Here is a 13,917-nt window from a genome sequence, read left to right on the forward strand (position 1 = left end):
CACTGAATACGTTTTTCAATGTTGAAAAATAGTTCTCGCAAGTTGCCGTGGATGCTCCAAATGTTAATCCCAGCTTAAATGCCATCATCACAGTAGGCATTGCCGTTAGAGGCCTGGAGTATCTATCCAAAATGCTCTGCATAGTCAATTTTTCTCCTCCAGATCGGGCGATTTCAGTCTGTAGAAACTGGCGTGCGACAGTAAACTCAGCTTCCACAATGTCTCCTGAGATTAAGTCCAGCAGTGGTTTCACCTTTTCCACATCCATAAAGGTTTCATTATCTGGGTGCAAGGCACACAGGGCCTCAACAAGTTGGCTGTTTCGTTTGTTAAATCTTGCTGACATTTCTCCCAGTACAGCATCCAGAGTGCTGAAAAACAGTATTTTGCACTCCTTCTCATTATCCTCTTCTTGCTGGCCCATTGTTGTTTCGACTACATATTCTTTCAGATTACTACTCACTACTCTTTGCCGTTTGCTTGGAGCGGGGGTGTCCGTGTGTTTGTATTTCTACCATAACTCATCAAACTCACTGTCACGTCGCAGTTTTTCCACGCAATTGTGGGCACTGCAGACGACTCGGATGCCAGTGTACAGATCAGTTGCTTCAGCCTGAAGTAACTTGTTAGGGGGGTCGAGCAGGCTGAGGACTTTGGGGACCATGAAGGCAATGAATCTGAAGCTCGGCTCGGAAACAGCTTTAAATAGGCCCACAGCCTCAGTCGCACCTCTGTACCGTAGGTGCGGGTACTCTCGATTTCTCTGAGCAGGTGGATGATGCTGTCCAGAGATTTTATAATGACACTCACCGTGGCCAGATGACCAGTCCATTGCTGCTCAAGCAACTGTTTCAGTTTCTCTCCCATATATTGCGCAGCCACCGTTGGTTTCCTGAGAAACACACATTAAAAAAGTCATACAATTCACCCTCAGAGGACATAGCGTGCACTATGACTAAATGCAGTTGGTGGTTAAACCAATGCACATATGGCACTTCCCATTTCAGCTTGTCCTGTACTACCTTTTGCATGCCCCCATGTTTACCAGACATCACACTGGCCCCATCATAAAATGGACTAAGAATCTTCTCGGTGCCAAGGCCAACATATGTTAGCTCTGACAGGACCAAGTTAGTCAGCGATAAAGCATCACATTCTTTACTCGTTGCCATTGACAGTAGCCACTCACAAACACGGTTGTTTTCGCCCACGTAACGGAGTACAATTGAAATGTTCTTGCACCCGGTTGGGTCTTTAGTCCCATCCACTTTAAGTGTGTACCATGAATCACCTACTTCCTTCACAATTTCCTCTGTGACTACCTCACTCATGAGCCCAATTATTTCGTTCTGGATGTCATGAGATGTGTATGTGGCATTGCAGGGAATTGTGCTTAAGGCACTAGCAAGTTCCTTGTCTTTCCTGAGCGTATAATATAACATCACCAGGAATAGTCCACCGCCCCCCTCCCCTCTTCCATCCATCGCATCCAAAGTTCCCCTGAGAGGAAGCTCGTTGACAGCAAGAAATGCCACAATGTCCACAATCGATGACAAATATCAATTTTTTGCAAGGTGTGAGGAATTCACAAGTGTTGAAATCTCCACTCTCTGTGCATTCCTTGCTTGTCCTTCTGTCCAAAGTACCATGCATTTCAAATGTTCTTTGCTTGATGCGTGCCTCCCCAGTCCCTTGTTGCTATCAATGGCATGTCGCCAGTTATTATATCCAGTTTGGGTGAATGCCTTATCGGCGTTAGCATTGGAGCCGATGTAAAATTTTCGACAAGGCTAGCAGAAAGCTGCATCTGCCCTGCAGGAATATTCCAGCCACTCTCTGCCTTTGAACCATGCGATACAAAATGCCAGTTTTCTCCCACAGTACAAGCGGGTTGGGTATTTCCCCAGACAAACCTGCGCTGGTTCCTCATCACCGAGGTCGTCAGGCACTAACGGAGGCGTCGGTGCTTATAATATCCTGGCGGTGCTGCTGCTAGGTTCAGTCTTGGCGGCTGCAGGCCCCTCCTCGGGTTGGTTACCTCCTATGTCACCAGGCTGCAAGACTGTTGCGCAGGTGCCTTAGTGTCGGCTCAGCGGCCTTGGCCTCTGTGGCAGGCTTCTCCCCCTCCCTGCCGCTTTGATCCTATGCTGCCATTGTGCCCTGGCGAAGCCACTTTCTAATATCCATCATGCTATCAGCTACCTACCTAACTGTTAACATAAGCGAAATTCCATCCAGTAGAACGAAACGTTGAAAGTAAACCTAAACGGTCAAATTGACCCCGCCCTTCTATCGTTTTTTTCAACTGGTAAAATATGTATGACGTACGTATGATGCGTGCAAGGGAGTTGCATGAATGAAGCATACAAAATAAATTGGTTGGGCATAACAGAGGGAGCAGATTGTGGGACAGAATAGGGATACAAAACTGAGGGGGCATTGCCCCCTTTTGCCCCCTCGTGGTGCTGGGCCTGCCGCCCGGCCAAACTGAGCATTTGGAGGAGAAGAGCCTTGGTCAGGGAGGTGACCAAGAACCTGATGGTCACTCTGAAAGAGCTCCATAGTTCCTCTGTGGAGATGGGAGAACATTCCTGAAGGACAACCATCTATGCAGCACTCCACCAATCAGGCCTTTATGGTAGAGTGGCCAGACAGAAGCCAATCTTCAGTAAAAAGTCACGACAGCCCGCTTGGAGTTTGCCAAAAGGCACCTAGACTCTCAGACCATGAGAAACAAGATTATCGGGTCTGATGAAACCAAGATTGAATGCCAAGCGTCACGTCTGGAGGAAACCTTGCACCATCCCTACGGTGAAGCATGGTGGTGGCAGCATCATGCTGTGGGGATGTTTTTCAGCAGCAGGGACTGGGAGACTAGTCAGGATCGATGGAAAGATGAATGGAGCAAAGTACAGAGAGATCCTTGGTGAAAACCTGCTCCAGGTTCACCTTCTAACAGGACAACGACCCTAAACACACAGCCACGACAACGCAGGAGTGGTTTCGGGACAAGTCTCTGAATGTCCTTGAGTGGCCTAGCCAGAGCCCAGACTTGAACCCGATCTAACATCTCTGGAGAGACCTGAAAATAGCTGTGCAGCGACACTCCCCATCCAATCTGAGAGCTTGAAAGGATCTGCAGGTGTGCCAAGCTTGTAGCGTCATACCCAAGAAGACTCGAGGCTGTACTCACTGCCAAAGGTGCTTCAACAAAGTACTGAGTAAAGGGTCTGAATACTTATGTAAATGTAATATTTTTTATTTGTATTTTTTTATATACATTTGCAAAAATGTCTACAAACATGTTTTTGCTTTGTTATTATGGGGTTTTGTGTGTAGATTGATTTAATCAATTTTAGAATAAGGCTGTAATGTAACAAAATGTGGAAAAAGTCAAGGGGTCTGAATACTTTCCGAATGTACTGTATGATGAGAAAACTGAAGTCTCTTCCTATCCAATGATGTAAATACACTGAGAACACCTTCCTAATATTGAGTTGCACCCCCTTTTGCCCTTAGATCAGCCTTAATTCGTCGGGGCATGGATTCTACAAGGTGTCAAAAGCGTTCCACAGGGATGCTGGCCCATGTTGACTCCAATGATTCCCTCAGTTGTGTCAAGTTGGCTGGATGTCCTTTGGGTGGTGGACCATTCTTGTTACACATGGGAAACTGTTGAGCGTGAAAAATCCAGCAGCGTAGCACTTCTTGACACACTCAAACCGGTGCGCCTGGCACCTACTACCATACCCCGTTCAAAGACACTTAAATGTCTTGTCTTGCCCATTCCCCTCGGAATGGCACACATACACATTCCATGTCTCAATTGTCTTAATTCTTAAAAATCCTTCTTTAATCTGTCATCTACACCGATTGAAGTAGATTTAACAAGTGACATCAACAAGGGATCATAGCTTTCACCTGGATTCACCTGGTCAGTCTATGTCATGGAAAGAGCAGAGTGTTCCTAATGTTTTGTACACTCAATGTACACTACCAGTTATTTCATAGTTTCGATGTCTTCACTATTATTCTACAATGTGGAAAATAGTAAAAATAAAGGAAAACCCTGGAATGAGTAGGTGTACATTGAGTGTGTCTAAACTTTTGACTGGTACTGTATGTCCCCTGTAATTCCCACTTTGTCCACTTGATCAAACTTTTTGGGGCCAGGGACCCCTTTTGTGATAGTAAATTCATCAGGGACCCACTCATAACTCGAGTGAGATAAAATAGCATACAAGGAGTTTTACTATGACTTCAGAAGTGCATGGTCGGGCGAACTAAGTCTCGGGCCCTGGGAAGGAACATTTTAAAGGCCCACCTCTTGGCATTGGAGAAAAAAGGTTGCAGTTTTCAAGCTAATTTCCTGCAGGTCTACACATTTTGTCATGGGGCAGAGAGATTTGTTGTTGTGCAGCATTAAAGCTAATATCCTGCAATTTTACAAATTTTGCCATGAAATCTATTCCATGGATCCCTTGGAATAAAATGTGTTAAATCTGTTGTTGCTAATAATATTCTTTAAAAAAACAAAAATTGAGATCTGGCCGCGGACCCCCTGTAGGACCTCGGGTCTTCGGACCCCAGTTTGAGAACCCCTGCACTTGATAGCAGTAGGAGGTCACATGACGTCTCTTGGCCACTTGAAACCAGTTGTGTCTGGTTTGGGTAGTGAGTCACTTAGCCAAAATGGCTGAGCGGATTTTCAAGCCTGACATCTTAAAATGACCTTACCAATCAGGGCTTTTAAGTTATGGAGTTTTTATTTATTTACAGGTGAGGAAACTTATTTTCCTATTGTAAACGATGAGCCAGATCAATGGCACATGTGGAGGATGCATACAAGGTATTGTGGATGGAGAAGGAAGTGCATTGCTTCACAATAAACATCAAGGTGTACCCTTTCCAAAAAGACAAGGGCTGTAGCTTTCAAATTATATGTCACTTTATATTTTCATTTGGGCTCTTTCCCAATCATATGTATCATATGTAAACAGAACTAATCCCAAACAGGCTCACGGCTCATTATCTGATAACCCTAGATCCTTTGGTGACTCACCTTTAGTGTGCCGACCCTTGTCTCTCCGACCTCCATGTCTCCTGTGGTCAAAGTGGTGCCCATGTCCCTGTCCCCTCCCCTTGCGTGGCCCCAGAGGGTGGTTGTCCCGAGCATGAGATGGGTTCCTGAAGCCCCCGTGACCCTTCTCCCTCTCCCTGCCTCCAGGGCCCATCTCCAGTCTCACCGGGCTTAGGCCCTCCAGACCAGTCCCATCATCCTCAGGTCGAGTTGCGGGGTGCAGGGGACTGTGGGAGAGGAGCCCAGCCCCAGTACTGGCTTTGGCACTGCGGGCCCCCTGGCCCCCATGCCCCCCTTCACGCTCCCTGCCGTGCCCATGGCTCAGGAAGCCCTGCTCAGGGTACTGGAGGGCATTGCCATTTCCTGGCGAGGGCTGTGCCAATCTCCTCTTGGCGTGTGTGGAGCCGGGCTCGGCGCTGTGTGAAACGGCAAGGGTGGAGACCAGGAGAGCCAGAGGCAGACACCAAGAGGAAGTCATTGCCTATAAGCACAGCGCCACCTGCTGGAAAAATACAACAGATTTCAGTACACTCATTCTATATGCTACGTTTTACTCAAGAAAAGAGAGGATGGGCAGAAGCAGTTACGGTATGATGACACAGACACACTATGGACCATACCCTCACCATACTTCTCAGCAAGTCCAGAGTTCATTCAAATACATGTAGACAAACTAGGCTCTTCCCTACATAAGAGTATTTTCTTGGGTGAAACATCCGGTCACAGCTGATTGGTGTGATATCTCTCTGTGACTATCTGTGGCTTTGAACCTCTGCCATGGCATCCATCACAAGGCAGCCAGACTATAATCTTCTGAAGGCCCCAGACAGTACACGTTGTTCCCTTGTCCTTTTTTCCCAGAAGCACTCAGTTCCACCATATCATAGCCTCCTCACCCCTTCACGCCATCCCTGATGCTGTGCTACGGCAGCACTCATCAGTCCTGGCAGTAATCATCAGCCTCTTGGGCTACCCTCTCAAGCTGCAGTGGCTCTTTAGGAGCCTATAAAGACAGAGACAGGCAGCCCCTTAGTGCTTGTGTTGTAAATGCCTTTCCCTGTCTGTCTGTGGCCTTGGAACATCCTCTTCATCATGAGATCCTGCAGCCGTTCTCCATCACAGCCTTGTATACCTGTAGGCTCTGGGACTAATGGCACTGACTGCACTTGGTTGATTAAAAGGTGCTTGGTATAGTAGGATTTGCTGGAAATATTCCCAGCAAACATGCCCATATTGGCACGATGTGGGCAAAAATATTGGACCCATGTAGGCTGCCCATATCTGGTGAGGGCAGCCCTCACCTTGCCTAAAATAAGCAAATTTTTTCCCAGCAGAAATTCCTACGTTGGCACAATGTGGGCTAACATATTGGCCCCATGTAGGCTTCCCACCTTGGGCCAATGCACCTTTGCTATTTAATAGGAATGTATTTATAATTTATTTATAAAAATGTAATTCAATGCCTAAATTGCATAATTTAAGCCTTAAAGGTATTTAGGGAACGTGATACATTGTATCAAAAAAACAACAATGTTGTTACTATCATACATATATTTTCACAAGAGAAACTGTTACATTTCTCCTATGTCACATGTACTTAAGTATTTTTAAAGACTTCATCATTGGCAGTGTACAAGATAAAACATGCTTTGGAATCACACAACAGAACACTTGAACCGGAACGACACCAGTAACGGTTGCACAAAAAGAACTGTGTGCAAACCACACCCCCAAATATTTGAATTAGCCCCCCTCTAGCTGGGCTTGGTGTGGGATGGCCCGTGCTGGGCTGTTGTAGGCTAGTCTTTGTTAGGCTGGTGTGGGCTAGCCCCTGTTGGGCTTAGTGTGGGCTAGCCTGTGTTGGGCTGGTGTAGGCTAGCCCATGTTAGGCTGATGTGGGTTTGGTGTGGGCTAGCCTGTGTTGGGCTTGTTGTGGGCTAGCCCGTGTCAGGCTGGTGTGGGCTTGATGTAGGCTAGCCTATGCTGGGCTAGCTTTTGTTGGGCTGATGTGGGATTGCTGTGGGCTAGCCCATGCTGGGCTAGCCTGTGTTGGGCTTGTGTGGGCTTGATGTGGGCGTGACGTGGGCTAGCCCGTGCCCACCTTTCCCACCGAATAACCAGACAGGGCCAATAGAGTAATGTTTGCTGGGTTGGTATGGGGCTCAAGGAATCCTCACGGGGGGCCAGTATAAAAAATGTAATCAAAAATAATAATAATGTATGCACTCACTAACTGTAAGTCGCTCTGGATAAGAGCGTCTGCTAAATGACAAAAATTTAAAAATGTAAATGTAATAACCACTAACTGACCAACTTAATTTGTATTCAACTCAGGATATCCTAATGCTGTTTCTAACCCCCTGGTCTAGTTCATGTGAGTTCATTTGGGTTGTTTATTAAAAGAACAGGGTGGGATTTCTGTTCCTCTCTGATGGGTTGGGACCGTCCATCACCCTGGCAATGCAGCATGAATGCTGTGCCCCGGCGGGCCACTCCTTTGTGTTAAAGATGGATGGCGGTGTGACCCATACAGAAAATCAATCGGGGAGAAGTATTGAGCCGCTGCTGCTGGGGTGTTGTGGGTCGATAGCCTTGCCTCCATCATCCCATACACATACACACTTTCAAACACCCCACCCTGAGGTTTACAGTGGGTTATTTATGTGCTTCTAAAAATGGGCCAGGACTAGGAGATTGCATTATTGGGAGGAGGGGAAGCAACTGCTGTCAGGGGAAATGTGTGGTGCTATTGCAGGCAGTCCTGCTGGGGGATTAGACACAAACTGCTTTCTCCAGCCCATCTCTGGGAGGGAGTTCCACCAGCTGTGCAGTTTGCAAACAACAGTGGGACAGTAGTTGCTGAGGTGAGACCTTTATCTTCTCCAACCTTACAGTGTGTGTCAGAGAGAGAGGCACTGTGCCATATCCCACATAAAGTGTTTGGTCAGGCTTGATCTAATTTCCAGCCCTGTACATTTGACTAGGTTGGCAAAGCTACCGGTAATTTACCAAAATGTTGGTAATTAACAGAAGATCTATAGCAATCTATCAAAACTTTGGTAATTTATACTTGAATAACAAACAAAATATAAAACAAATATAATATATATATATAAAATCTGTGTCCATATTGTCCATGAGGTTCTAGTAGATAGACCATATGGTTCAAGAGAAAATAGCCTAATTAATGAAAAAAGCATCTAATCAACATTGGCATTATTTTCAATTAACTCTGCAACTCGTCCAACTATTGACTTTTTTCACAACTGCTATCAGTTTGATGCCAAAACATTGAGAGCAAATACATATTGACATACTAAAATAAATGTGTGTAATTTAAAATATATACAGTGGGGGAAAAAAGTATTTAGTCAGCCACCAATTGTGCAAGTTCTCCCACTTAAAAAGATGAGAGAGGCCTGTCATTTTCATCATAGGTACACGTCAACTATGACAGACAAATTGAGGAAAAAAAATCCAGAAAATCACATTGTAGGATTTTTAATGAATTTATTTGCAAATTAAGGTGGAAAATAAGTATTTGGTCACCTACAAACAAGCAAGATTTCTGGCTCTCACAGACCTGTAACTTCTTCTTTAAGAGGCTCCTCTGTCCTCCACTCGTTATCTGTATTAATGACACCTGTTTGAACTTGTTACCAGTATAAAAGACACCTGTCCACAACCTCAAACAGTCACACTCCAAACTCCACTATGGCCAAGACGAAAGAGCTGTCAAAGGACACCAGAAACAAAATTGTAGACCTGCACCAGGCTGGGAAGACTGAATCTGCAATAGGTAAGCAGCTTGGTTTGAAGAAATCAACTGTGGGAGCAATTATTAGGAAATGGAAGACATACAAGACCACTGATAATCTCCCTCGATCTGGGGCTCCACGCAAGATCTCACCCCGTGGGGTCAAAATGATCCCAAAGCATGACAATGATCCCAAACACACCTCCCGGGCAACGAAGGAGTGGCTTCGTAAGAAGCATTTCAAGGTCCTGGAGTGGCCTAGCCAGTCTCCAGATCTCAACCCCATAGAAAATCTTTGGAGGGAGTTGAAAGTCCGTGTTGCCCAGCGACAGCCCCAAAACATCACTGCTCTAGAGGAGATCTGCATGGAGGAATGGGCCAAAATACCAGCAACAGTGTGTGAAAACCTTGTGAAGACTTACAGAAAACGTTTGACCTGTGTCATTGCCAACAAAGGGTATATAACAAAGTATTGAGAAACTTTTGTTATTGACCAAATACTTATTTTCCACCATAATTTGCAAATAAATTCATAAAAAATCCTACAATGTGATTTTCTGGATTTTTTTTTCTCATTCTGTCTGTCATAGTTGACATGTACCTATGATGAAAATTACAGGCCTCTCTCATCTTTTTAAGTGGGAGAACTTGCACAATTGGTGGCTGACTAAATACTTTTTTCCCCCACTGTACCCTCCCTTTGCAACCCTACATTTGACACGAGCTACTGCTGTGGTGGAAGTCATAGGGTATTTTTTTATCTAACAACAGAGAGACTTCTCAGAAAACCTGGCATCACTAGAAAACACTCTTGCTTGTCAGTCTGCTCAGTTCTGGAGGAATGAGCTCCATGAGGCCTTGCTGCCAAAATGAACCAACCAACTAGTCCAAAAAAATTTACAATCAAAATGCACAGGATACATATTGACTGAGCCAAGACTCATTTTGGAAATCACTGAGTCCTTTGAAATGAGCGTGGAGATAATAGGCCGCAGACAGAGGCTGAGCAGCAGTCTGATTGAATGGCACCAAAATGATTTCTCTCACACAAAGAGAAAAGTGATGCCTTCATAGAAACAGAGTGAACTGCTTGTAGCAGCCTGAGTAGTCCTGCTGCCTTAAAAGAAAGCTGGTTGGTGACAGAGGGGCACAGAGAGGCACAGAGCATCCCTGCCAAGCGAAACCCCTTCTCCTTTGGCCCTTTCATATAGCCACTAAGAGGTGGACCCTGAGAACTCAGGATGGGGGTGGTAATGGAATGCTCTGGGGTGAAGTTCTCAGCATCATCTGATGATTAGAAGGCTCTATCAAAGTGTATTATAGAGCGCTGTGTGATATAGGTAGGACGCAGCAGGGGTTAGCATCTGGCGCTGAGGCTGTGGGGGGCCACTTTAGCAGGGTTAGCTGGATAGTGGAGGAGAGTGAAACTCTAATTCTGAAGACAGAGAGGGCTTTGAGAAAGCATGAGGAAGAGTAGGACATGTGGTGTACCTTCACCTCATATACATGGAAAGCTGTGAACATGAACAATCCTGGAAGACTTTGTAGAACGACAGCATATCACCAGTTGGAGGCCACTAGCTGGGTTAAAACAATAGAGATGATTTAGACTGTTCAGACAGAAGTAGGGCAGGTGATGATGGGCAATCTAGCAGCAGAGTGCAAAGGGCCACCTCTGGAGGGCTGATTCATTAAACACTGTTAATGCTATCTGAGACCTCTCTCTGGTTCTATGACCAATCGGTCAGTCCTCAACGATACCAGGCCCCGACATGCTTCATAAAAGCCCAGCTAACAGCAGATCATGGATACAGCTGAAATGATCGTTTGAAGAGTGCCTCTGTGGTAGTGAGGGAAGCAGCAAGGCAAGGCGAAGCAGTGGAGGCACAAGGCCCTGGTCTGGCAGTGGTCTCTATTTAATGCGCATTGATAACTTCACCTGCTGGGCCAAAAGCCTCCAGAAGCCATCTGCTCCTTTCCTGTTGTCTCTCATAGCAACCAGCCGGGCCACAAGGAACGACCAAACAAAGACCTCAAGACCACCGGAATCATTCTGGGTTTACATAGAGATTACAGGCCCATTTCTAAAAGCAGGGACGTCCTTTTTTCCATTTCTATTCTATTATTTACCTGATTAGCAGTGTTCCGTCTGGTTGCTGAGTGTGTGCCTTCTGTGTAATGTGGTTAATTTAGGCCAGTCAATAACAGTGAGAGGACAATGGGAAGGTGTCAGGAAGGGAGTGGGTGGCAGGGCTCAGGTGGACTCCGGTCCCTGTCCCCATCACACACAGCTCAATGGAGAAGAGCAGAAGGAAGACTTCACACCAACCAGATCAGACATGCATGACTAATTCACCATCCTTTCTTTGCTCCTCCAGTGAACAATGCCAATAACCCCCCCACCTCCAAAACAAAACCAAATGTGAGGTTATGTGGTAAACACAGCTAGTGATCCACTGCAATAACTGTACACTAGTCAAAATAAGAACGCAAAGATAAAGATAATTCAATAGCCTGTATAAGTGAATGCCCAATCAATTACCACTGACTTAAGTAGTTTGAATTCTTCAGCACTCTGGAGAACAATATTTCACACCATCATTTATTTTCAGCTCTCAGTGTGCAGCATTATCTGTGGAGCCCCTGGAAACTGCTCAGGGTGATAAAGAGCCAGAAGGAAGGCCCATCTGTCAGCAATTGAGCCGATGCAGAGGAGAGGCACAAACTGATTGTGTGTCAATTTTCTTTCAGGTACAACAGAGGTGTATTCATTCTGCCGATTCTGTTGCAAAACATTTCTTAAACCGAAGCAAATGGAACGAAACAGGGAGGGACCTACCTGAATTTGTCCAATAGAAATTTGTTTGGTCTGTTTGCTTCCGTTTGGTTCTTAAACAGTTTCCGTGATGAATACACCCCTGATGTTGGGCGAGATCGAACATTGCCACGGTTGCACAGCAACATCACAGACATCCCGCAATGTAGCCCTTATCTTCCCGTAGAGCATGCTCAGTGCACATACACACACTCACAGCGGGGCAACCTCCTCCAGACACCCACAGAGCAGAGAGAAACACGTTCCAACAACGCTGAGACACAAACAGCACCAGGAGAACAGAGCTACAGACATCACACTGAGAGGAGAGAAAGACTGGGGAGAGACAAAGAGAGAGAGGGAGAGTGAGAGAAGGGGAGTAGGCAAAGATAACTTAGAGAGAGAGAATATCCAGGGCAGGGTTATTTGGAACAGTGACAGTGGAATCTTTCTCTCATTTGGTGGCACATAAGGAGACCAGCTGGGTCCACTGTTCCACAAAGACACTCCTTGGCTAACCAAAACACAACAACAATCAATCAGACTGAACCAACCTTGAACCAGCATCTCACACTAAAATACTAATTATAAGACATGGAGATGGTGGACACTAGTAGATCACCAATGGGGTCCATAGTGGATTTGCTATAATGGCACAGCTCACTACTTATAGACTACCCATTACATAAACACAGAGGAGGGAGGGTGATAATGATAAGTTATCTATGTAAGTGGAATGGGGGGGAATTACTTTTAGGTGAAAGAAGGCTTAGTTAGTGAACCATAAAGTCATGATTAATATTGTCCTTTGGTTTCCTATTCTTTTGATTAATTTTCCCTGATTAGTGATTGTAGACTGGGATGTGGCCCCCAGATCGCCCTTCTGGGATGAGGGCCCCAGATCGCCCTGCTGGGAGTTTCACAGTCAGGTCCCCCCACTGTTCTCCTTGTGATCACATTCACATTTCTGCTGATTGACTTGTTTTTAATTAACAGGCTTGTTAATGATGAGTCCACAAACACTGTACACCTGATGTGTCTGCTTTATATTCACTTTTAATTGCATGATCTGACATGGAGACTCCCCAACTAAATTATCTCTTTCTCGCCCTCTAATTATGTCCTTGAAATACCAATATTATTGAGTATAGTCTCAGATGTACATGCAAGAGGACATGATCGCAATATATGATTGTGTCATAATATATTCACATCATTAATACTCTTTGGGAATTTTGCCAGATACAGAACCAAAACAGAATATTTCCCACCATGCCAAATAATAGAAAAATACTTTTGTTCAAATATGATTAGAATTAAAGTTACCACTAAGTAATTACTAATATTGAAGGAACTATTGTGTATAATAAAAAGGCATACAATTTCACATTTCTTTCAATGTATAATAACTGGCCGCAACGGTTTATGTCTTGCCTTCTCAGTGGATTCCATTCATACAACTTTTTGGAAGCAACAAAAGTGCATGTTATTCATGCACTACTTAGTAGGCTATAAAATGTAGTCTAAATGCAACAATAAGCTAAATGAATGACACAGGTGGCACATTTGGTTGGCTATTCGTTAATGCGACAGAGAGCCTTGTTTTAACGCATGAATAAAATGACAAAAAAATGACCTCACCCGTGTTTCTTAATCCGTTGAGGGTGACTATTATTGCAAAGGGAATTCAGTCATATATGGGAAGACAGATGTAGGCCGAGAAAGCGCACAGGACTGAAATTCCGTCTGTGTGGGGTCCGTTCACGGTCGGTGTGCTGATCGTCGGGATTCTATCTGGTTTATGAGGAGAGTCACTGGATGGAAGCGCGTAACCGTATGCGCGATCGTGCGGGGACTGATGTCAGCGTTTGTCCCATTAGGTGAGTCGCAAGAGAATAGGCTACCTGGGCGTGGGATGGGATACGTCAAATTTGTCGCAAATAATTATCAAGTTCGTGAATTATTTCTGAACGTTTCCCACATGCATTGGGAACTGAACATTGAAACAACATAATTTGTTTGACAAGAAGCCTATACAGAATAGTTGAGTTGTACAATATTGTTACACAAGAACTGGCATCCGTGCACGTGCCAGTAGTAATGAAGGGGCAGAGGTACAGCATGTTATGGAGGAGGACTTCCTGCTTGGCACAGTGCATTATCAGCATATTACTCCCTGTCCCTTGCAAGAGCAGCGCGTGGTATTCTAGCTGGTATCAACTCCCCTCCCCTGAACTCCCCCAAATGCCATAAGTACCCCCCACC

General features: G+C 45.2%; 1 protein-coding gene across 2 annotated transcripts in view; it reads right to left on the reverse strand.

The window, feature by feature from the left end:
- LOC121577716 (draxin-B) overlaps positions 1 to 13,500 on the reverse strand; it is a 36,267-nt gene extending 22,767 nt beyond the window's left edge. The window contains exons 1-2 of one of the 2 annotated variants that reach the window (XM_041891533.2): positions 13,294 to 13,500; positions 5,063 to 5,579 (exon numbers count right to left, since the gene is read on the reverse strand). In XM_041891533.2, coding sequence (XP_041747467.2) covers positions 5,063 to 5,558 — 496 coding nt within the window. In that variant the 5' untranslated portion in view covers positions 5,559 to 5,579; positions 13,294 to 13,500. Of the gene's footprint in view, positions 1 to 5,062; positions 5,583 to 13,293 lie in introns of both variants that reach the window. The other variant, XM_045224033.1, reaches the window with a different exon arrangement.
- Between the last annotated feature and the right edge of the window lie 417 nt (positions 13,501 to 13,917).

The sequence above is a fragment of the Coregonus clupeaformis genome, chromosome 12 (assembly GCF_020615455.1).
Source record: "Coregonus clupeaformis isolate EN_2021a chromosome 12, ASM2061545v1, whole genome shotgun sequence".
Lineage (NCBI taxonomy): Eukaryota > Metazoa > Chordata > Actinopteri > Salmoniformes > Salmonidae > Coregonus > Coregonus clupeaformis.